The following is a 24,321-nucleotide window of genomic DNA, read 5'->3' as shown; positions in this document are numbered from 1 at the left end:
AAAAGCCTCACTTTTCCCACGCCAGCATGAGGTTTTGGAGTCAGCCCCAGCTGCCCTGATATGAAGCAGTTACTCCTGTGCCCTGATCTGGCCCTTTTCTAGGTTCTTCTTTTCCAAAGCCATGAAAATCCTTTCTGAACTCTGACTGAGACCTCATATCGTGATATGCAGCAGCTGACTGTGGATTAAAACCTCCCCTTACAGCTCTTTCTCCTCTAGATCTAGCCCAATACATCTGGCAGCCTTCAGAGCCTCTCTTAATAATGCAGCAGAGAGGATGGGAATTGCCAGCCCTGGCCCTCAGACGGTTGTGGGTTTCCACTCTCAGCAATACCTCATCAGCCCTTGGACTGTTTTCTGTACTTCTTCACTGGGTCTTGCACGGAAGGCACAAACCTTATGGGAAAGCCTTCTTTCTGAAGAGCAAAATCCAGCCAAGCAGCTGGACATAAGAGGGACTTTGGTAGATCAGAAAGACTGGACTTCATCTCCCTATTCATTCCACAAAGGATAGACGGTTGGTTTCCTTTTAGCTGTTTGAGTTGCTTAGCTTAATGTAGATGTTATTCACACTCCTCAGTCCTGCTCAAAGCACAGACTGTGAGAAGAAATACCTGCGCTGAAGGGGCCACCTCTTCATCCCAAGCCCTCCTTAACTGTCAGGAGGACAGGAACAAGGAAAAGGCTCTGGTTGCTGCTCCCCAGGCTCAATACAGCCAGCCGAGGTGCCGGTTCCACTGATGAGGAAAAGGACTATGCTATCCCACAGAGGGCATCACAGCGAGCAAATTAAAGCCAGGTGACAGGACTGGAGGGTGCCAAAATAAATGCAAAAACTTTTACCAGCCTTATGCAAACTAGATCAATAAATGGTCTGACAGCTACCTGTTAACTTACTCATCTAGTCTAGGATTCAATTTGCGTCTTCTAGAAAAGAGACAAGCCCCGCTATCTCAACTCCAGCCTTCTTTCCAGCCCAAACTTCAGTCCACCAGAACCAGCCTAATTCGTCTGCTACAGGGCCCTCTTTCTTCCCCCGTATGCTGTTTCTTCATGCTGTAGGGCAAATCCCACTATCTCAGTCAAGGACCAGAAGTATCTCCATTTGCACCTCGCTGAGTAATTCCAACAATAGGAAGCTGTGTCAAACGTAGGGCTCACATCCAAGTCTCTTGCCAGAACAACCAACCTCTCCCACTTCCCCCTATCACTAGCATACTCTGTAATAACAAATATAATTTATTATTTTTCTCTATATCTTAATAAAAAATAATAGCCTAGATGGCTGAACGCTCAAATACAAAAACAGATTCTGCTTTCTAAGGAATCCTACTGACTTTGAAGCCTACTGACCGTTTTTGCAGTAATAACCCAACACCCTCGCTCCCTGCCCACCTCCTTTACATACTTTGTGAGAGATGGCTCTGAAGCCCTTTTGCTCTTTACCTCCTTGTAGATGTTGGAAGGATGGTCTCTTCGGCCACACAGGTCAGTTATCGTCTTACAGCAGCTGTCTGGGACTTTCCGTCCACTGGCCTCTGGAGATTTGATCCACTGGCTGTCGGCCCAGTCTGTATAGTTGTTGCTCCCACAGCACTTGAACTGCATGCACAGAGAGCAAAGGCTGAGCCTGCAAGCACCGCAACCTCCTCCCTCCAGCCTCCCACACCAAGCCCTGGGCTTCACCCTCCTTTGCAGAGAGACTCCAGCTATCTCATAGGCTTTTTTTTTTTTTTTAACGCTACTGTGATTATTGGTGACTTTTGTGTTAAGATTTCCCAAAATGGCCATTAAATACCAGTTTAAATACCCATCCATTAAATACCCATCCTTCAGCAGCTGGGACTTTTGGTTGCTGATGAGATGGACTGTAACCAGAGCACACCTGCAGCTGCCTCTGCTCTTAAACACCAGACTCGAGAGCATTAATGGCAATAACAGGGTAAGTTTAATTACCAGCTACTATCACAAATGCACCTGCTATGGCAGTATGCATATAGTAGGCCCCATGCTTTGAAAGTGCCTGTGCACAAGGGTCCTTTCTGTGGGAAAGCCTGTCAGAACTGCGGCAGCCCTAACCTGAACTACCCCGAGCCAGGCACAGCTAGCAAGAGCAGCAGGAAGGCTCTTCTTTCCTTACATGTTGCTCTCTAAGGTACTGAGGAGCTTAATGAAAAATGTCAGCAATTTCTCCCAAGCTTTGAAGTGGGAAGTAGAAACAGCTGTCAGAGTGACTTGGCAACTCCATTTCACTCTGGGATCAATTCAGATATTGTTTCCCCAGTGCTACTGGGCATATAATTTGGAGATCACACCACACAATTCTGCCAGCTGCATGGCCTGGGCCCTGCACCTTACCCAATCTTGTCTTGAGTCAGAAGGAGCAGAACATACACTCAGCATACAGAAGAAACGTCTATACGTTGGATGAAAGAGCCGACAATGCCTTTTGTGAGCTTGGTTTTAAGCTCCCCAATTGCATTAATTCTCCCTGCCTGTGCAGACACCTACCTCCTGCTGCAGTTTGTCTACTGCGCTGGTAACACTCTCTTCTCCCTCCTGCCGGTACTTCTGGGTCATGGTGTTCTTCAAGTTTTGCTTCAGCTCCATGCTCAGCTGAATGGAAGAGACAAGTGGGATAAAATCACAAGGCAAACACACCCCTCAAAGCAACCCATAGCCCTGCATACATTTCATTGTCTTTGCTCCAAGAGGAAAGCAGAGAGCCTAGTCAAAGCTACAGCTTCCTGCAAGATCATCCTACAAGGTTGGACTGGACAGGCTTACTTCTAACTGATTACAGATCATACCTCTATTTTAATAACTTGAACGAGGTGCTTTAGGACCAAATTTCAGCCTGTGCTACACACCACCATATGGGTTCCCACCTTGAATATGTAAGATTGCCCAGACATGCCTGCATCAAAAGAGACTACAAAACTGTGCCTGCTTAAATATGACTCTGCCTGTGAGACCACGTGCAGCCTTCTCCCTCTGAAGCTTGTGACAGAATACTAAAAAACAAACCACTCTGTCCAGGAGCAGGAAGAAATCAGAGTCCTGGGCATGCTCGACTGAAGCCACGTAGTCTGAATAGCTCTTGTATTGGCATCAAAGAGGATGCCACAAGAGGGAACTAAGTGTGCAATTGCAAAAATACTGCATGGCCTTTCTTGATAACAGTGACAGAGACACAAAGTCTGATTTTGCAAGTACAGAATTTCTGAAAGCATTGTCATAAACCACTGGCATGTTCCGGTGATTGGCTTCAAACATTTAATCCTTTGGAGGCTCTTTTAATCTAGCTTAATTCTTCTCACCCATCCAGGTGACAGCCAAAAAGTGCCAGAGCTAGATTATTTTTTTTTTGTCATCCTGGTTCATACAGCAGCACCAATTTAGCCCAACACCTATGAAATGCTAGGTTTCCTATACCAATAAAGAACTTCAACAGGCATTTTAGATGGAGTCAATGAATGAAACAGGTGGGCAGCCTCCCTACACACCTTTTATTCTATGCAGTAAGTAGTAAATGAGAGGTCAAACATCTGGTCATGCTGAACTGTGCAAAATACCACAGTTTATTCTCCCTTTGAAACACTGTTTTTCCCAATGCCATGTGTCAAATGGGGACAACACCCACCTCACAGAGATGATATGAGGCTTCATTCATTAATATTTGCAAAATGCTTTGAGATCCTGGGCTGGGAAGCTCTACAGAAGTGCAAAGGACTTAGTGTAATAAAAAGAAAGGAAAAGGTTCAGCAGCTGGAAGGCACCAGAAGCAAATAAAGAGGAGAGTCCATTAGCAGAATTATTACTTGGGAGAAAAGCAGTTACCTGCGGGCTCATGGGGAAGAACTGCAGCATGGAATAGAGATAACAAAAGAAACAGTTTAGACACACGCTCACAAGCCTTAGACACCAAAGCAAGGGCTGAAATAAAAACAGTGGCAAACAGAGCAAGCAGCCTGCAACCAGGAAAGAAGGGGGTTTGTCAGCCAGAGGGCAAGGGGAAGTGCAGCTGTTGATCAGAGACTCCCTCAAGTAATCTAAAGCACTCAAGGGCACAGCTCTGAATATTTTGTCCATTATTTCAAACTAATCTTCATCCATTGTCATGTGTGAACTTCGTGCCTTTGCATGGATGGATGGACGGACCCTGGCTTCCTGCCAGGATTGATCTTTCCCTGTTAAATACGCACGCTCATACTACTGATACTTCCTGTCAGGAGCCAGCGTGGTTCTTTGGCTCCTTGCAAACCACCAGTGCCCATCTTAGTGAGGCAAAGCACAGAATGCCCAAGAGAAAAAACAATGACAAGGAATCCTGGCAGTGAAGCCAACAAGATGGGAAGTCCAGCTGCTTTTCAGACAGCCACTTGACAACAATCCTAATTTGCCATTTCCAATCAATTTCCAGACATGAGAGCAACTTTGCAGGCTGTTTGTGCCTTGGTGGTTAAAATCCCTTTGAAAACAAAGTGATGACTTAAGCCTCTGCTCTCTGCAACGCAAAAAGTGCCAAGCTAGAACTGCAGCTGTTGGGAGCCTGTGCTGCTCTCCACCCCCTCAGCTGGGCTCGTTAAATAAAGCTCTGGAAAACTTCTTGACCTAAAAGGACCTCTCAGCTGTACCATTCATTATCTTTGCCAGTTCAAAAGTATGGCAGCTAGCTTGCTGGATGCAGCCGCAACTGTTCCTATGACCTGAATATGCTAAGTGGCACTAACGGGATTTCAGTTGCTTGCGCTATGCCTTGAAGGGTGGCGTTAGGAAAGTTCCTAGACATACACAGCCTCAAAATTTGTCTTCTACAAGTCTCTGCAGAAAAACAGCGCACAAAGGTGAACCACAGGAAGGAGCTGAGCAGCAAAGCTGAGCAGCCTCCCTTAGAGTAACCACTACCACTTTGTCAAAAACAGTAAATAATCCAAGGTCTTCTGCATGGGGAGGGGAGTGAGTATAGACATGTGGAAAGGTGAACCACAACCAGGGTCTAGGTCCCAACCTTCCAAGCTCAAATTCTGGCTAGAGAAATGCAATGATAACCAGCTGTTCTCTCTCCCTGGCTTGAATCTCTAATGTCCACTCACCTGCTGGTAGTAGATATAGGCCAGGATTCCAGCAATGATCTCCAGAAGAAAGATACACAGCAACAATATGAAGTACTGTAAAACAACGGGAAAAGCAGGACATCAGAACAGAATGTAAGGAAATGCCAGGAGGCAGCTTTTCATTAGCTGGTAAAACGCATGACTGTCTTCATCAATGCTTTTTGGCAGCAGTGTTCAAAGGCAGGAGCTGGGATTAAGACCTCAACAGGGTAGGAAAGGAACAATCCCACAGGTCAAAAAAAAACAAACCACAAACCCAAACAAAATCACAGGATAACTGAAGACAAACAGCAGCAAGTGTGAGTTTAACTCACAGAGCCAGAGGGATGTAGAGAATGGAAAAGTACAGGCAACTGAGATAAGATCACTGGACAAAAGAAAGTGTGTACTGGATAACCTGATGACTACACTCAATGTCATAGAAAACATCTGATTCTGACATTCATACAGAAAAATTTGAAACTTTTGCTTGTTTTGATATTGTTTAGGGCACCGCAGCAAGTTACTAAGGAGCAATGTATGTTATGATGGTGATTCAGTAGAGCAACAAAGGGCCCATTTCACCAAGGATATAGCAGACCAGCTAAGCATAAGCATAAACCATACATTTATGTTCCCAGTGACTTCTGTGGGGCTCAGTTACAGGCTGAAGGGCACTATTGAAGTGGATGGACTTTAGCATTGATCCACACTCGGGACTGTGACCACGTGTGCTGCTGAACTAGGATCTAGAGGGAAAAGCTAGGTATCCCGAAACTTTAGTGAGAAGAGCTCTTAGAAGACTAAGAGGATAACATGACTATTTCTTAAAAGGGCTTAATGGCAGTGAAATGGAAAGGGCAGAAAGTACAGAAAACTGTTTTGGAGCACTGTTCCTGTACACAAACAGGAAGGGGAGCCAAACCTATGAGGAGGAACATGTACTAGATCAAAAGGACTGGGCAGGCCTGAAGACAGAGGGTGATGTGGCCACTTCCTCCTTAGGGTCAAAGAGAGCTTTTCAGAGAGAACCCCTGTCCTCAGACACAGCCCCTGCCTTGCTCCTAGTCAGCACAGAACAGTTTCTTTACAGATCCAGGCTGTTCTATGACTGCTATTAAATTAATCTTTATGTAGATAAAGCTGAAGAGACACGAGGTCCAGCCATTACAAGGATCTCATAAGTCCCTGTAAGAGTCGGCCTCCCCAGGACAGAACAAACAAAATATCTCCCATTTTCTGTTTTACTCCCAACCTTAAGAAATGGCTGTTCCCAAGGGCTCTCAACAAATGTAACTGGACATCAAACTGTCTCTCCCTAGCACAAAGGACAGTGAAGACCTGGACCCAGCAAGCTGACCTACATAGCACAGATGCCTTTTGTTGCACGAGGGTTACACTCCCACGGTGCACCCTTCTTCACTTCTTCACTTCCAGCCCCTTTGCAGGAGTAAAATGACACAGATGCAAGCACTCAGGCTTCTTCTTTCACCCCTGTTGGGATTCAGCAGCTGTGAAGGATGGACAGCTGGGTTTTATCTGCAGACCAGGCTTTAATCTGAGCACACAATCTCAGGCTTTCACTCCCCAGCCCTGCACTCTCCCCCCTGGCTGAACACTGACTATCTCTGCAGATGCCTGTACAAGGTACCCATTCATACCAAGGGAATGAGTCACCCAGTGGAGTGTGGGATAGCTAAAGGCTGGTCCCAGCGCTCGCAGAAGATTGAAAGGGGGCAAGAAGGGATCAGCATGCCTTGAGACAAAGGCTGACTTTCTTTTACTGGGACCTAGTTATGCCCTAACTCCTCTGACATCATCTCTCTGCCAAGGAGGGGCAGGAGGGTGGCAGGATCCCGTGACCAACCAATGAACTAGAAAGTTTCTTCTATTTATTTTTCCCTGCTCTGTGTCATCATGTCAGAGGCATTCAGGTAAAGCTGAGTTGCATCACTACAGCTCAGTTTGTTGTGCTGGCTTATGGTGGATAGAAACAAACAGGTATCCAGCAGACCTTAAAAAATTTGAGTCACAAGGGCCTTGTAAAACCTTGTAAGGGAGACCAGTGTATCTGCCACCCACGCATACAACCTGTCTCTGCTAATACACTGCATCCTTATCCTTATCCTTATCCCAGTCTCATCATTCCCTCAGGGCCACTTCCAAGCGTCATTCTGACATAGGGGAGCAGCAGCTTTCCCTCTAGGCACACACAGAGCACAGAGCTGCTCTCCTTGCTCTTCATGAGGAGATGCAGGGCTCTCTTGCAGAGGTCTGCTCTGGGAGGAGTAGGCCAGCTCTAGCATGGAGCTGCAGGAACATGCCCTACTCCCCAAGAGGCTGCAGAATAAGTCAGAAATGTGGGATCACCCAAAGGCCTGTAGTAGACACGTGCCTGGACTTGGGTGGGCTCTGGGCAAAATTTACTCTTACTCTGGCTCCAAGCCAGAGTTAGAGCTATCTTGTGTCTCCTCAAGATCTGTGGGGTCCACATTTCTTCCACCCTGCTTCAAGTGTCTGAGTGAAGCACCAAGCTTTAGTAAGTTTTCCCTGAATAACCCAAAGAATGGTTTGACCCACCTACAATCCAAATCACTCTCTGGAGAGATCTTTCTACTATCTGAAGAAGAAATATATAGCAACTATACTCCTAAATCAGCAATCTCGCTTCAGTGGGAGGGCTCCAGGCTGAAATGCAGCAGGAACAGAAATCATATGTGTATCCAAGGTAGCTAACCTTAAGGTGGCAGTATAAGGGGCCAAGCCTGAAGAAAGCTACCTTCTTCCTTTACATGCAAGGTCTTCTATTGACAGGTCCTTTCCCGAGACTCTTGCTTGCATACTGTTGTGTACGAAAGCATGCATCTTGAATGAGGTGTAACATAGTAGTGGTTTGTGTGCTTGTAAAGAGCTGGACTGCAGTGTCATGGCCAGCCAGGCTGCAGATTCGCTGCCATGCCTGCTCGCAGAGCCAGAGAAACTCCGTATCTGCTGCCCAAGCCTCAGCACATCACCTGGCTAAGGAGGGACACAAGGAAGGCAAATGAACAATGACATTAAAAAAAGTAGCACAGCTGTAAGCGATGAGCAATAAAATATTATGAAAAGCCTTGAAGTGGGCCCATAAAACTCAGGTAGGTAGAACGGCAGCAAAAAAATTCACAGCTTCCTGAGTCTTCAACAGAAAACCAAACTAAAAACCAGATATGCATTTTACAAACAGCACCCAAAGCTGTCAATAATTGATTTTTAAAAGCACCAAGGAGGCACTGGGGAGAGCAGAGAGTGCTGCTTGCAGCACTCCCTCCCGTATTCACATGAGCTTCTGGTACAGAGAGAAATTGGGACAGGCTGGCACAGACCCTGGCGCCCTGGCTGTGAAGCTGTCAGGATTACTGTCTGAGCTCAGAGCTGGCAAAGGCCCCCAGCCAGGCTCACCCAGCCCTGGCAAGCACAGCCCTATCTCTTGTGCAGATTACTCACCAGCAACCAAAGCAAGCCAGCCAGCCAGCTGGGTAAAGAGAGAAGCAAGAAGAGACAATAGGCCTGTCGCGACCAGCCACTCCGAAAGGACGCGTGGTGTAAGGAGACAGAGTGACCTTTTGTTCCCAAGAGACAACTATTAGTTTTCTGTGGCAGAATAACAAAGAAAACCCCACCGGATTTTCATCTGTAGCTTCTGGTAGAGGCAAAAGACAAAGGGAGATCTCTCTGGCATGGAGAGTAAGTGAAGCAAAGCCAAAACGGACTGCTACAGACCAGAAGCCTAATGAACAAGCACCAGCAATGCACTCATTGTGTCCTCCTCTGTGTTTCATTCTCTCTTCCTGGCCCTACTCTGCCTCTCACAGGGATTACCAGGCCTTCAAACCATTGGCACAAGCACCAGGCTTGCTCATGACTCCTATTTCTGCTCCTCTATCCAAATGAAAGAGGGGAAATGAGACAGTCAGGTGAACGAGGATTTGCAAAGGAAGGAGCTGGTGAAGAGTTAGTTACTGAAGTATCCTCTCCTGCAACCGTGAAAGCAAAGAGCCACTGATTGTTACTTTGGTCACTGCACTCACCGCCGTAGCCCAGACACTAAACGGGACTGCTGCCACACTCCAGACTGAAAGGGAGATTTGAGAGGAAGTGGAATAGAAATGCTAGGGCTGGTCAAAAACTTCAGTGTAGGCAGGTGAGCAGGGACCTCAGGAAGTAATACAGGGAAAGGTGTAAAAGAAGCAGCACATTATCAAGGAAGTGTGGCTTTTTTTGTGGAAGAAAACACAAATAATTTTTTTGCAGCTGAAGAAAATATTCATTGGAAATGTTCTGATTTTTGTCAACCAAGTGAAAAAGCGTGTTAATTTGGCTTGAACCTACTGTCATTAAAAGCCAGTTTTGTTACAGGTCTCTTATTTTACTCTCTCTTCCCATTTTCCAAAAGAAAGTATGGGATGGGCAGGGAAGAAGAAAGAGACAAAAGCCATGAGATTTTGTTTTGAATAGTTTCAAATAGACATTTTTACACAAAGTATAGGTATTGCAACCATACTTTGTACTTTTGAACCATGCAGTGATAAGCACATTCTTTGGGTGGCTGAAAAGAAATGCTCTGCAGTAGAACCTGCCCCCTAGGACAAGGGCAGCACTGATGTCAGGAGCTGGAGGCCTTAGTGGTATCTGCTATAGGACAAACAAGTAAGGTTGGCACAGAACACAACCAAGATGTTTCCTTCCCTCCCAGCATGGTTCAAGAAAAAATGGGGTGAATCCTCCCCAAAACAAAACAACCAAGCAAGCAAAAAACTTACCACTCTTAGCAAGTTCCGACGCTCTTTGAAGGTGGCACAGCAACCAAGGATGCCAGTAACCATGACAACAACCCCAGCCACCACCAGAATATAAGCAGTTGCCGAATACGTGCTGGAGGAGAGCAGGCTGATATAGTCACTCTTCTCAGCTAGGGTCCAGGTGCCCACTGCCATCACAGCCCCGCCAGCCAGCTGGGTACAGAGAGAAGAAAGCAGATGAAGTGCATCTGATGCATGAACTTTTCTTGCCTCCCAGAGCAACTGCACTGGGATATCAGGATGTGCCTCAGCTCTGCAAGCTGAGCCAATGATCTACACTAAAGGAAGGACTCCAGAGGGTCTCACTGGGACTGGGAGCAGGCCCCAGTGCACTGGGAGGGGCTGGGCTTCAAGATGGCCAGTTGAGCACCCTAAGCAGCCTGAGATGCAAGCTATCCGAAGCATCTGCACTTGTGCACAGCAATTCATACTTGGACCAGAGCCTTCCCAACTGTAGCCACACTGTTATCTGGGCAAATATGAAAAAATATCAAACCTATTGGGGTCCTACCTAGCAGCAGAGGGGAAGAAAATAGCTTTACATCAGCAAGCTTTCCACTGTTCATCAGGGAGCAATACTACCAATAAATGACTACCATTCCCAATATCTCCTTCCTAGACTATACATCTGGGGAGCAAGCAGTCAAGCAGCTAAACAACCTGGCTGATTAAACTCTAACCCTTGCAGCAAATGGACACGGAGAAGCTAACCAGACTCCTAGCAGTCTCTTCTCTCTTTGCAAGCCTTGTGCTTCTGGAGGGTTTTATGCAGCTTCTCGTAAGCTCAGACAGTTCTCCTTAAAGGTCTGACCTGGCCACTCCGATGCTCTGTCCCAGGCAGCAAAGGAAAAAACAATCCTTTGGCATCAGCAACTTTCTGGTGAAAAGCACTACTCTAGGAAGCTCTAGTGTGGACCCAGGTGCAAGAAGGTGTTTGTTATCCTTAATCTAGCTGTCCCACTCCACTGCCAGGACTCCCTCTGCCATTTTGAGAGGAGAAATGGCAAGACAGTGGAGACCTCAGACTCCCTGAAAAAGCAAGCCAGGTGAAAAAACAAAGCATGTTTTCAGGCTCTGTTATTTTCCATACTTGGTAACATGACCTAGAAACAGCCAGAGACTGCAGTGTCAAACCATAACTTCTGCAGCCTAGGCAGGCAAGCCCAAGGGATGGAATTCCACCCCACATGACAAAATCTGTGTCATACTGATGTCAGCGCTTTTTGCCAAAGAATTCATCAAGCCCAAGATTTCTGCGCCCCTGACACCAGAACTGCAGTACCATCTAAGTGCCTCTGAAGTAGACTGAAGTTTCTTACCCAGAAAAAGAAGTTGAAGATGAAGAGCAGGTACTTGAGACAGATGGTCCCACATGTTTCCTTCTTTTCCGTGTACTCACGCATCTTTCTGGCTCAGCCCGTTCCTGAAAAAACAAAACAAAACAAAACCGGAAAAGCTTCAGTCAGTCATCACAGCCCTTGTCCGAAAAGTCCAACGTTACTTCTCTCCTCCTGCAAGAACTCACACTTCTGACTTTTTGCTGAAGTAAGCCAGTGAGCAAGCCATTCAACTGACTTCAGGGATGCTAGACAGCGCTTGTTTAGATAAGGAGCTCTTGTATCCATTTGAGTGACCTACAGCACGAGACATTGCAGAGTGTGAAAGGGAGACAGATGGTACCAGCATGTGGCCTTCCTGTTCTGCCTTCATCCTTCTTCTTTCTCCCTACCCTTGCTGTCACTTCTGGAGACTCATTTTCCTTTAGATCATTACTTGCAGTGGAGGCATCAGACCTACCGTTGCGCGAGCGGTCAAGCCAAAACCATGAATTGTGATCAGTGTTATGGTGAGAAAACTTCAGTACAGTTCATGCTTACTTCTTCCTATTTGAACTGAAATAAATTAAATCCCAGACCTGTTATCCAGAAAATCCCAGTATCTGGCTCCTGACTGCAGCCTGTTAACTGCCGCTTCTGAAGGTGATGACAGAAACCTCTGCCTCTGACATTTACCAAATAATCGGTCTCCAAAGAATATTCTTTCCTCACTGGCATTAGTTACAACTGCCTTAAATAGATCCCTTGCTAAGTCTGGGATATTTTTAGTCTTTACAACTGTAGCTGGGAATGTACTTGCTATCCACTCAAATGCCCTATCCTGTTTGCACCCCAGCAGCATGTCGGAGTAATTAATTCTCTTCTTCCCTCTGCTTACTTCTCATGGCCCTTCTCACTGGCCAGCTGTCTCCTACAGCAGCTGTCCCAGCTACTAAGAGGAAGAAACAAAACCATTGGCTTGAGATGATCTGATAGGGTAAAACGCCACTGCAGATACATAATGAATGGGAGCTCGTTGTGGGTCAGTCCCACTGTAGTGTCACAGATCTCCTACACTCTTGAGCAGGTTTCTCAGTAGGTCTGCAGCAAGAGCAACTCCATGTCACTTCACTGCCTCCTGTTGATGCCAGAAGGTCTGAACCTCTCAAAAAGTATTCTGTCACCACTGCCTGACCAGGCAGACAGGACAAAGGCACTGCCCAGAGCATCACCTGTGTAAGGCAGTTTGAAGAAGTGCAACCAAATCCACACCACCTCTACTGCATTCAGTTTAAAAAATTATCCCTTTCCTCCCCCACCAGCCAGCAGGGAATGATGCAAAAATCTTGCACCCATATCACAGCAAAATGCTTTCCTAAAGCAGCAGTTTCCCTGGAATCAGGCAGGCAAACAGCCTCTCCCCTTTTCCACAGGCATGGAGTTCATGCTTACTTAGATGATAAAACTTCTTCCCACAAGTGATGCGAGCTTCCTCTGGGGACTGCAGCTGCAACGCAGCCATGCAGTACGAACGCTCATCTGCCTTGGCAAGCCCACTGTAAAACACCTGACAGTAAAGAAAGCGAGCACTGGGTATGCACAGCCAGGCTGCACATCAAGTGGCTATCAGGTTGGGTCAGTCAGTCAGTATTACCTTTGCTGCTACACTGCTAACATCTGGCTTTAGAGCCAGATTAACCAAGGCTGGGAACAACAGCTGCCCATTCTGCAGCACAGTTGTATTTTATTTGCAGGGAACTGTTTCCTTTCAATTCACACCAGCACACTCGAAAATCCCAGCCAGGCTTCTGTTTTAGAAACTAATAAATGAAGCTAACAGAGAAGGCAAGGGTGAGACTATGCCAGCAGTCCCACCCATGCCTGTACCCCATCACCATTTCACAAGAAAACATTTTTCTCTAGAGTAACATCTGGCAACAACAGTTGGCAGCAGAAGACTGCTTCACTGGCAAAGGGAGCGTAACTGAGATGGTGGCATATATCAAGGAGAATAACTCTTCAGAGTTATCTTCAGAAGCGATCAGAACCTCCAGCAATGCTCAGATTAATTACCACGTTGCAGCACAAAAAGGCCCAGGGCAGTGGGGAGGAATGAATGCTGGTGGTACTGTATGCACTGAACAGACTTGTAAATTCTCAATGAGAAGACGCCCCGTAAATGTAACATTCATGGAAGGTGACAGATTTACAGCTCCCAGAGGCTCCATTTAGCCACAGAAGAGGAATGGCAGCAGCAAGGCAGGTTCCCACAGCCACACACGCCTGCACAACCCAAAAAGGTACCTCAGCCCAGACCCAAGAGATTCCCTCCAGTAACAGCCTCTTAAGGACTGCACTTGACTTTTTGCCCACCCATTCTAACATGAGGGCCATATGCAGAGGAAAATGCACTGTGGGTTTGCTGAGACTGACCCCAGTTCATATCACTAAGAGCCCAGGGACAGTAACAATGCTTACTGACCTTGGGCTGGCTCCTTGGCCCAGTTCCCCTCCTGCTCCAGAAGATTTCAGGAACCTTTCCCCCTTCCCCTCAAAGTATGCCCCCCTCCCAAAAAATGCCACTACAGGAATTTCCATGTATCACCATACAGCAGGTGCTGGGCCCTAGTGAGGGATGCTAACTTGCCCCTCCTTCTGATCTGAGAGCTCAGAAATCCCAGACCAAGCTGCTTCTTGTTCTGGGTGAGGACTCGGCAGACACACCGCTGAGACCATACCTGCACTCAGATGACAGACAGTCTGAAATTTCCCTCGAGGCTGCAGGTCCTGCTCCACCGAGCGCCGTGTACAGGCCTTTTGGGCAGCTCGGTTTTGCCACTGGGAAGAGAGGGTCTGCCTGTTTCCAGAAAGCTGGCAGGGAACAGCTGCAGGTTTATAGAGCATGGTGATTCATGCAGGGATGGCAGGCCATGAATCAGAAAGCCATCGGGGCTGACTCCTCTTTGATCTATCCTTCCTAGCCAGGAGCAGAGCTGATGCTGCATGCTTAATGACTCACCCAGAGAGCTATTCAGGGAAAGGCAGCTCTCTCCAGACCTTCTTTTTGGAAGTCATGTGCTTCTGCTCCTTGCATCACACAGGGTGGCCTGCTGCCTCCCGTCACCTGCAAAGACAGGCTTTAGGGAGCTACGCAGGTCTTCAGGGAAAGCAAGTGAGGGCAGGAGACATGGGTCAACTGTTTCTCCCAAATTGCCCAGGCAGTGGTGAGCCACAATCTGCCTAAGGGTGACGTCGGGCTCTGAGCTTCGTGGTCCTGAAAAGCAGAGAGGTGTTGATCTGTGCCACAGCACCAGGACGAACAAGGGGGGGCCTCATCCTGAATTCACTGACGTGACCAGGGCCTCTTGGCTTCAGTCATCTTTATAAAAGACCCTCAGAAGTGGCACAAATCACTCTTGAAACCAGACAAGAAGCAGCAATGGTAATTAACACACAGAGTTATATTCTATTTCAAAATACTGAGGTTGAATCACATTGATAATGTGATTATCTGTTCTGAATCACATTGATAATCATGAACAAGCTCTCCAGTGGGCAGAAAACGGTGAGCTACGCCACAGGGGTGTATTTACAAATGCATAAAATGATATTAATTAGACATGAGCTTCAGAACGGGAAGCACTTTGCTAACTGAAGAAGTGGTTAGAAAACCAAAAGCACTTCCATAATGAAGTTCACATGGTCTAGTCCAATAGACAGTAGCTTTATCAGCAAGTTAAATTTAAGGAAGCAATCATGGGATACAGGCTGTGAAATTTAGCCATACAGTGAAGAGCAGTATTTTTATGTAATTCAGCAGAAATCAATAACAGGTTACTACTATGCCCACACACGCTACAGTATAAGTGACGAGGAGAAATAATGCTCTAACTAAAAAAAAAATGCACACATATGGGAGGAAAAAACAAGGACAAACAGCATGACAGAACCTGCAAATGAAAGGGAGAGGTAATAATTTGGAAGATAATTCACGGAACTGGGAGTTGAACAGCTTGAATCCAGTTCTCCACTCTGATGCCGACTTTATGCGTGGCCTTGGGCAAGTCCCTTAGTCTGTCCCTTGCCTCTACTCTTCTTCCCCAATGCAGGACCCTCATTTTTCTCTAAACCCACGGATATTTTAAGGATCTGCACTGAGAACCCCTGCTGACAGAGGAATGCCAACTGTGAGGGATGACAAGCTCCAGGTGACTGGTGTATTGGCAAAAGCCCTACAGCAACACTACTTCACTGCCTCAAAAGTACTTTTGCCAGTATAGGCGACTTTGGCCAGTGAACTGGAACAACTTCTTTTGGGGTTAGTAAAATCCATACTTATAATGAGAGGACTGTCTGGTACAGTGTTTTTGGCATGCTGGCTCAAATACATCAAAGTCTGAGAGAATGGAGTAATAGTGAAGCACTTACATGAAGAGCAAGAAGGAGAGGATGACCCACCTATACAAACATCTCAAAAAAAGAGAAAAAAAGGAAAAAGAAGACAATGACAGAGCTCATCCTGCCCTGTCTGACTGTAAGCCACAACCTCCCAGCTGGGTAAGAACACAGAGTGCAGGACTGCCAGGCAAGGCAGGCATCACTTCAAAAGTGAAACCACAATATGGCCTGGTTTTCTTGCCCTCTCATCCTACTGAGACAAACCAGACAACAGGAAAGCACCAGAAGTTGAGTAGTTTGGCTCCAGTTCCGGGTGCTGAGTACCTGGGAACACAAGCACTGCACAAACAGCGGTTTTGTTGCGCTGAGCCACCTAAAATCTCAATGATGGGACTATCCCACATCAGACCACTGTGTTTTTATTTGCAGGCCCAAAGGCACATACAGGCATGCAGCCACATCCCAGCACAGAAAGCACGTGGCATGCACACATGCACTCCTGCTGGCTAGACATTCATTTAGTCATCACAGACATTGCTTGGTACATTTGCCCCAACTTGCACAGTAACAGTACTTAATTAAACAGCAAAGAAAGCCAGGCCTGCAGGCTTTTTCTGCACAACTTGCCCTGAAGCAGCATCTGACGGATGGGGAAGAAACAATGCCAAAGCAAATGAAATAGCTCCCAGGCCCTTAAAAGCATCATTATTTTTAAGTATTGATTTTTGAATGATAGCAAGAAAATTGGTATCCAACGCATCAGAGACGTCTATTTCATAGATAACTCCTAACATCTTTCCCAACACACACAAGAGAGACTTGCTGCAGGAAATCCCACCACACCTATGCTGCTATGAAAGTGCAGCTCCCAAAGGGCTGCCAGTCCAATACTGTCAGCCACCTCACGCACCCAGTGGGCACGCTGCTGGCCTGGAGGGCAAGGTTCAGCCATGCTAGAGTCTGTCTCAGCTGGGCCAGATAACCCTGGCCCTGAGGCAGCTCTTAGCAAACAAAGCAGACGTCCTCCCCTTGGTATGTGCAATGCAGGTGTGGGCCAATAACCTATTAAGAAACTGACTTAAGAACTCATTTTCCAGCAAGGCTAAATTCCAGTCTTTGAAAACATGACTTCTCTAAGCTCTGTCTCTGTAAGATGAAAATATTACCACTGCCACTTTACCTACCCCACCGAACATCCTGAGAAAAGGCCTCCAGCTGCTTATCAACTTGCCAGAACATCTCCCACAGCCCAGAAAGCAGCCCGAAGTCATTAAGTAAAGCCTCCCAGAAGAGGAACTCTGAAGGTTGCAGGTGAAGAGCTCTGATTTACACAACTACCAAGTGCCATTATCCACCCCAAATCGACAGCCAACATGGATTAATAGTCCTGACATTGACCTTCCACCACTAAAGCAGTTCACAGCACCAGTGCAAATGTTCAGTCCACTTCAAGTGCTTTCTTCCACTCTCTCTCTTCTTGCTGGCTTTGGTCCTCTGCTGGATTCAGGAAAGCAGAAAGCTGAAAAGAAAAGAAGCAGAGAATCATGAACTAGGTCAAAGATTATTCTGGGAATCAATATTTGATAAGATGCTTTGCCATCAAGTCCTCCTCTTAACAGAGCACATGATTTCAGAATACACCTCACAAATGCATTTCATTAAACTGCAAAGTGTGCACTGGGTAACGGAGGAGAGCCAAACTGCAGCAGTGGGGAGTGTGAAGACCTGATTGTAGGAAGCTGTCAGAACGGGTTTATATTCACCACTGTAACCTGTAAAAGCTGCTATCGTTTCTGTCACGGCTGCATACACACCACAACAACAGCTCATTCTGGTGCAAAAGGACTGAAAGTAACTCTATGAGAAAGCTCAGGAAGATGATCCTTCTGTGCAATGTGACGCCCTAGCTGGAGTTAGTGCCTCAAAGTGATCATTGCTCCTAGCCCTCCCATGGGAACTGCCTGGGAAGAGGAAAGAGGTAGGCAGACAGCACCAGAACACATTGCATATGTCCATCCTCTGCTCCCATGGTTTACAAGGCCCAGGATATAGAGCACAAACCAGAGCGGAGCATCTGCAGAGAAAAAGCACGCTACGAAGTCACTGTTTTCTTCAGCCTCTATCCCTGCTGAAGCATAATCAAGACACAGGTCCTAAGCACCACAGCAGGCTCTGCTGGAAAACAGCTCCCCTGAATTCATCTGCCACTGCCAGCCCTCCTAGAGCAAGGCTTCAACCTCCCAGTGTAAATGGACACAGTACCTCCCTCAGATAAGCAAGAAGCCACAGGAGGTGCCTTCAAACTTAACAGGAGTTATTTCTCTACAACCTTACTACTTTTATCATAGAATGGTTTGGATTGGAAGGGACCTTTAGAGGTCATCTAGCCCAACCCCCCTGCAGTGAGCAGGGACATCTTCAAATAGATCAGGTTGCTCAGAAACCGATCCAACCTGACCTTGAATGTTTCCAGGGATGGGGCATCTACCACCTCTCTGGGCAACCTGTGCCTGTGTTTCACCACCCTCATCATAAAAAATTTCTTCCTTGTATCTAGTCTGAATATACCCTCTTTTAGTTTAAAACCATTACCCCTTGTCCTATTGCTACAGGCCCTACTAAAAAGTCTGTCCCCATCTTATAAGTCCCCTTCAAGTACTGAAAGGCCGAAATAAGGTCTCCCTGCAGCCTTCTCTTCTCTAGGCTGAACAACCCCAACCCTCTCAGCCTGTCCTCAAAAGAGAGCTGTTCCAGCCCTCAGATCATTTCTGTGGCCCTCCTCTGGACCTGCTCCAACAGGTCCATGTCTCTCCTGTACTGAGGGCCCCAGAGCTGGACACAGCACTCCAGGTGGGGCCTCACCAGAGCAGAGTAGAGGGACAGAATCACCTCCCTCAAATTGCTGGCCATGCTTCTTCTGATGCAGCCCAGCATATGGGTGGCTTTCTGGGCTGCAAGTGCACGTTGCTGGCTCATGTCTGGCTTTTCATCCACCAGTACTCCCAAGTCCTCCTTTGCAGGGCTGCTCTTAATCCCTTCATCCTCCAGCCTGTATTGATACTGGGGTTTGCCCCGACCCAGGTGCAGGACTTTGCACTTGGACTTGCTGAACCTCATGAGGTTCATGTGGGCCCACCTCTCCAGCTTGTCCAGGTCTCTCTGGATGACATCCTATCCTTCTGTTGTGTCACCTGCAGACGTGCTGAGGGTGCACTCGATCCCACTGTCTACATCATTGATGAAGATATTAGTTATAGCCCCAGTACAGACCCCTGAGGGACACCACTTGTCACTAATCTCCATCCAGACATTAAGCTACTAGCCACCACTCTCTGGGCCTTCTGCAACCATCCAGCCAATTCCTTATCTACCAAATAGTCCATTCATCAAATCCATATCTTTCTAATTTAGAGAGAAGGTTGGGGGGGAGGCAGTGTCAAAGGCCTTACAGAAGTCCAGATATATGACATCCACAGGTCTTCCCTTGTCCACTAATGTAGTCACTCCATCATAGAAGGCCACTAGGTTGGTCAGGCAAGACTTGCTCTTGAGATTTGAGACACTGTTTCTAAGAGGATCTGTTCCATGATCTGCCCAGGCACAGAGGTGAGACTGACAGGTCAGTAGTTCCCAGGGCCCTCCTTTCTACCCTTTTTAAAAATGGGTGCAATATTTCCCTTTTACCAGGCACCATTGACTTCACCTGACTGACATGAGAGTGGCTTAGTGACTACATCAGCCAATTCCCTCAGGACTCTGGGATATGTCTCGTCAGGTCCCATTGACTTATGCATATTCAGGTTCTTCAGGTGGTCTCAAACCTCATCTCCCCTTACAGTGGGAGGGACTTTGCTCCCCCAGTCCCTGCCTTGAGGTCCACTCAAGAGGTGTGGGAAGAGAGGTTGCCAGTGAAGACTGAGACAAAAAAGTTGTTGACTACCTCAGACTTCTCCTTGCCTGTTGTTCATCGGGGCGGAGGTGGGGTGGGTGGTGGTGCAGTATATGCAGGCAGCACTGTCACCTGCAAAGCAATAGCTCTGAAGCATCCTCAGTCCTGAGGCTGGGCCCAAACTCTCCTTGAGCAGCCCTTGTGCCCTACCATTTATCCATCTGCTTCATGCTGCTCCCGCAACCCTGTCCTTTCAGAAGAGAAAGCTAACCCAGGATGCAAAGCTGAACACTTTGCTCTCCATCTCAGCATGTTGGAACATGCTGGAAAGTCACAGTACTTGTGCCTCTAGGGCTGGGAAGAAGGCAAAACACAAGCCAGACATCCAGTGAGTCAAAGAAGCTCAGGAATTGTCACATATACTTGTGTGGGGGGCAGGCATGCAGAACAGATTTTGGTCCAAAACCCTCCTCCCTGACACTTCACATGGAAGCTGAGCTCGTTTAGCACTGCTGAATGAGATTCCCCAGACCACAGACTGGAAACTGCCTTTGTCTCCTTCTGCCTGTTGTCTATACTGCTTACGTGTTCCTGAGGGCATGAAGTCATCTTCCTTGACTGTACAGTACCTAGCATAATAGGATCTTACCCTAAGCCTTTCAGGGGCTGCTGAGAAGCGAGGAATACAAAGCAATGTTTTCCAGCCACATTACCTGCTCCTACCAGGACTGTGCACAGTGGTTCTGGGAGACGTGAAGACAACTTAGAAAGCCACGTACATTCAACAAGAAGTAAGATCTTTTGGCCATCTTTGGCAGACCCTGCTTGGCCCCACCTCTGAACTGGGAGAGCACCCTTCTGAAGGACTTAGGATAAGCCAGACCCCATCCTGGGAGCTTGGGAGGATCTCACCTCAACATCCTCTGGGTCTAGGCATCATCTCCACAGGTGTATCACAGTCCTGCTGTCACCCCTCAGAAGACTTGCCAAATCCCTCCTTTCTTCTACCCTGGCTCAAGCTGCTACATTTTGAATAGACCCCTCAAGAGAGATGTAGACCCTTAACTCCTGCTAATTTTGATGAGAGTCAGGTACCCAGCAAGGAATTGTGTGCCTAATACACCTGAGGAGCCACCTGCTCTTTGAGACAAGAGCTGTCTCTCAGGAAAAGAGCATTTAGCCCTCACACTCATTTTTTTCAAGACTCTTTACTCCCCAGGGCCGGGACTTACTGAAGCATAAATAACAACGAGCATAAATTTCAAACTCAGCAAGGATTTACATGTTCAGCATCACATACATACCTGTGAATTAAGTGTTTTATGAGGGGATTAGTCAAACCTGGGCCAGGTGATGGCTGGCTTCGGAATCCTTGAGGATAAAAGGAACCTTAACATAAAACCAATTTCACAACCATTAAGAAAAAGAAAGCACGACAGAGAAAGAAAGACTAATCGAGCATGCCCAGGACTGCATGTGTTTGTGGTCTAGCAGTGTTTCACTATAAAACAAACAAAAACACATTCATAGGGCTTTCTGGTCCTAACAAAACATACACAGCCAGCCACATCCTGCGAGCAGGAAGCCCCCATCTGCTGCTCCCAGAAGTGGATAACCAGGGAAGCAAACAGTCCCTCCAATCACCCAGTTGCCATCGCGTGCTGCAAGGCAGGCCAGAGACCAGCATGCACTGTGCAACCAACAGGAACTGCTTCTCTGTCAAACAACATCCTCTTGTATCTCATAAGGCCTCCTTTATCCTGAAGGATCCCGAACCACTTTACGCTATTTATACACAGGAACCACTTCACCAGTCATTGAACTGAGGAGAGGAACAATAACCGTCTCTTCTTCTCTCACCCAAAGCACCAGAAACCAGTGCCTGGTATGTGTTTGCAGAGAGCTCATAGCAATGAGGGTTTGCCATGAGGAGAAACAATAGTTCAGATAGGTCAGGATTAGCCAACAGACAACATGAACTCTTCACTACAGCCTGCTATTGGTATTTTAAATTCTGTTCTCCCAACTCTGTTCATGGGCATTGTGGGGTTTGTGAGGGTTTTTGTTTGGTTTGGGTTTTTTTGTTTTGTTTTGTTTTAAAGCAGGGCTTTGTCTGCACTGGAGAACTTACCAGTAGCATTAAACCACATTTCTAAACAAAACAGTTTGTGCAGAATCAGCTTTCTGCCTGATCCCTCCCTATTCATTACATTCATTTCCAGCTCAGCTCTCAGCAAAGCCACTGGGTCCTCAGTGTTTTCAGGGAGTGCTCACAAAACCAGTACTAGGACCAAGCCAACAAGCCCTAAAAATCCTGGGAGGATAAAAATCCTCCCAGCCCCTAAAAAGCCTATTCAGGCAATTCCATACATGAATTCAAAGAGCTTCCCAAATAATGCAGCAATGACAACCATTTGTTCACTCTCTATGAATAGCTGGGTTTTTACACGGTGGTTTGACTCAGGCAAAAACTAACCTAAGAACACGTGCTGTGTTGTAGAGAGCAGTGTCACACAAAATTTGGCTGCGGTCTCACCACAGAGGTACTTTCAGTTTCATTCCCTACAAATGGGAATGGACAGGAAGCTCAACATGAGCGAACAGTGTGCTGCTGCAGCCAAGGCGGCCAACAGGATGCTGGGTTGCATCAAAAAGGGCATCGCCAGCAGAGAGAAAGAAGTCATTATCCTGCTCTACTCAGCGCTTGTCAGGCCACACCTGGAGTACTGTGTACAGTTCTGGTCCCTGCTATACAAAACAGGATGTAGACAGGCTGGAAGGGGTCCAGAGAAGGGCCACCAAGATGATCAAAGGAGTGGGAAGCCGGCCATATGAGGGTAGGCTGGGAGAACTGGGTTTGTTCAGCCTTGAGAAAAGGAGGCTTAAAGGTGATCTCATCACCATGTACCAGTACTTAAGGGGTAGCTACAAAGAAGATGGAGACTCCCTTTTTACAAGGAGTCACATGGAGAGGACAAGGGGGAATGGACACAAGTTGCTCTTGGGGAGATTGTGATTGGACACGAGAGTGAAATTTCCCACAGCGAGGACAGTCAACCATTGGAATAATCTCCCCAGGGAAGTGGTTGACTTGGCCACGTCGGACACCTTCAAGAGTCGTCTGGACAGGGTGCTGGGCCATCTTGTCCATCCTTTCTAGGAGGAGCACAGTCTAGACTAGATGATCCCTGAGGTCCCTTCCAACCTGTGATTCTATGAAATCTCTACAGTGAAAAGGTGACTGGCTAAAAGCTGGTAGATTTTCTACCTGCCCACAGCATCAGGTGCATATCCCATGGTAGGCCATCATCTTCACCTCACCGAGCTCACAAACGAATTGTCTTTAATGACTTTAATGACTTTAAATCCCACTGTCAAAAATAGGTGCAGCAGTTTTTGGAAGAGAGGACAGGAAGCTGTGTCACCATAGGGTACATTTCTAGCCTCTCAATGACACAATGTTCTATAACCTCACTGCCTGAAATACCCTTTGCGTCCTCAAAGCATCCCAGCAAAGAAAACAAGGTAGCATGTTATAATAGGAGCGCAGTGAGATCAAGTGGCTTTCCCAGCAGACAGAAGGGATGGATTCATTCTCCTTGCATCCCAACATCCATTCTCCATCCACCGAGCTGTTCTGTCCTCTGGAAGACCACTACAGAACACAAAGCTGTAAAATGCAAAGCGTTCAAGCTACCTATTAGCACTGCCCTGCCTGAGACACCTGACCACAGACAGCACAAAGCAAGAAGTGCATAAAAAGCTGGCACCAGCTTTAGCAAAACTTGTTTTGCCTTGAGTAGGCTGTTCCTGTTCGCACTTTCTGCAGTGTAAACAAGAAAAGTAAAAGTCTCTGGAGTCAGCCCACGGACCTCTCCCAGGCAGCCTGCCTCAGTTTCAACTCCACAAGGTCACATTTTAAAATCAGCTGAGAAGGGACTGAACAGTGGGAACTACAGTTAACACTCTTATCAATTCAGCCATGTTGCTGCTTAGCTCAGGACTTGTGCCAGTCATGCCAGAGAAAACTTCTCAGCGTCTCAGCAACGGAGCTGCGGTCCTAGGAATAGGACAAGGCACTCTGCAGCACCCCAGCACACTGACAGATAAGGGAACACCATGCAGCCACAGAACGGGGCGACGGCCGCTCTCACCTCAGCATGGCAGCTAGACACCAGTGACATCTTCAGGAGCCTCCCTTCCTACCCAGGACAGTCACCTCATGCAGGAACACTCTCGCACCTGGAATTACACACTTCGCTAACAGCAGCGCCAGGAATGGCCAAGAAATCTCTTCTGACATCAGTCCTTATACATCCCTGACGTCCGTGTCTCCAAGGGTGTTTTGGAGTGATCATTGAACACTTTGAGGAGTCCTATTCCTCTCCAGAGCTAAAAACACTTTATTAGAGTCAGATCAAATATCAAAACAGTCAAGGGCAAATTAAATGACATTTCATTTCCCAGAGCCGTAAGTCCAAGTTCATAGGAGCTGTCTCTACTGTTGCTATAAGAGCAATGCTGGAAACAATGCTCGATCCATGACGCTTAAGGCTGCCTTGAAAAAGGACCATTCTTCCAGTAAAAATTAAACCACCCCCAAATATAATAACCACCCCCAAAAATAAACATTCCTCCCTCTTCTGCCTCGCTCTTGTGTAGCAGGTTTTAATGACTCCACCAAAACCATTTATGCGGCTGTTTTTAGACCAGCCTGCAAACTTGACAGGGAGGCACCAGCATGTGAATAAATAACTGGGAGGCAAGGGCTGTCCTCAAGGCAA

The 24,321-nt window shown here is 47.1% G+C and overlaps 1 protein-coding gene across 3 annotated transcripts in view; it reads right to left on the bottom strand.

Annotated features, from left to right (window-relative positions):
- The window catches only part of CD151 (CD151 molecule (Raph blood group)), a 36,860-nt gene that overhangs the window by 3,900 nt on the left and 8,639 nt on the right, over positions 1–24,321 (bottom strand). For 2 of the 3 annotated variants that reach the window (XM_075094481.1, XM_075094482.1), the window contains exons 2-7: positions 17,047–17,167; positions 11,254–11,357; positions 9,896–10,087; positions 5,097–5,171; positions 2,512–2,616; positions 1,447–1,602 (exon numbers count right to left, since the gene is read on the bottom strand). In XM_075094481.1, the coding sequence (XP_074950582.1) occupies positions 1,447–1,602; positions 2,512–2,616; positions 5,097–5,171; positions 9,896–10,087; positions 11,254–11,337 (612 nt within the window). In that variant the 5' untranslated portion in view covers positions 11,338–11,357; positions 17,047–17,167. Of the gene's footprint in view, positions 1–1,446; positions 1,603–2,511; positions 2,617–5,096; positions 5,172–9,895; positions 10,088–11,253; positions 11,358–11,459; positions 11,569–17,046; positions 17,168–24,321 lie in introns of all 3 variants that reach the window. The other variant, XM_075094483.1, reaches the window with a different exon arrangement.

Source organism: Phalacrocorax aristotelis, chromosome 5 (assembly GCF_949628215.1).
Source record: "Phalacrocorax aristotelis chromosome 5, bGulAri2.1, whole genome shotgun sequence".
NCBI classification, from domain to species: domain Eukaryota; kingdom Metazoa; phylum Chordata; class Aves; order Suliformes; family Phalacrocoracidae; genus Phalacrocorax; species Phalacrocorax aristotelis.
The sequence above is the reverse complement of the archived record's forward strand: the minus strand, read 5'-3'. Positions and strand labels throughout refer to the sequence as shown.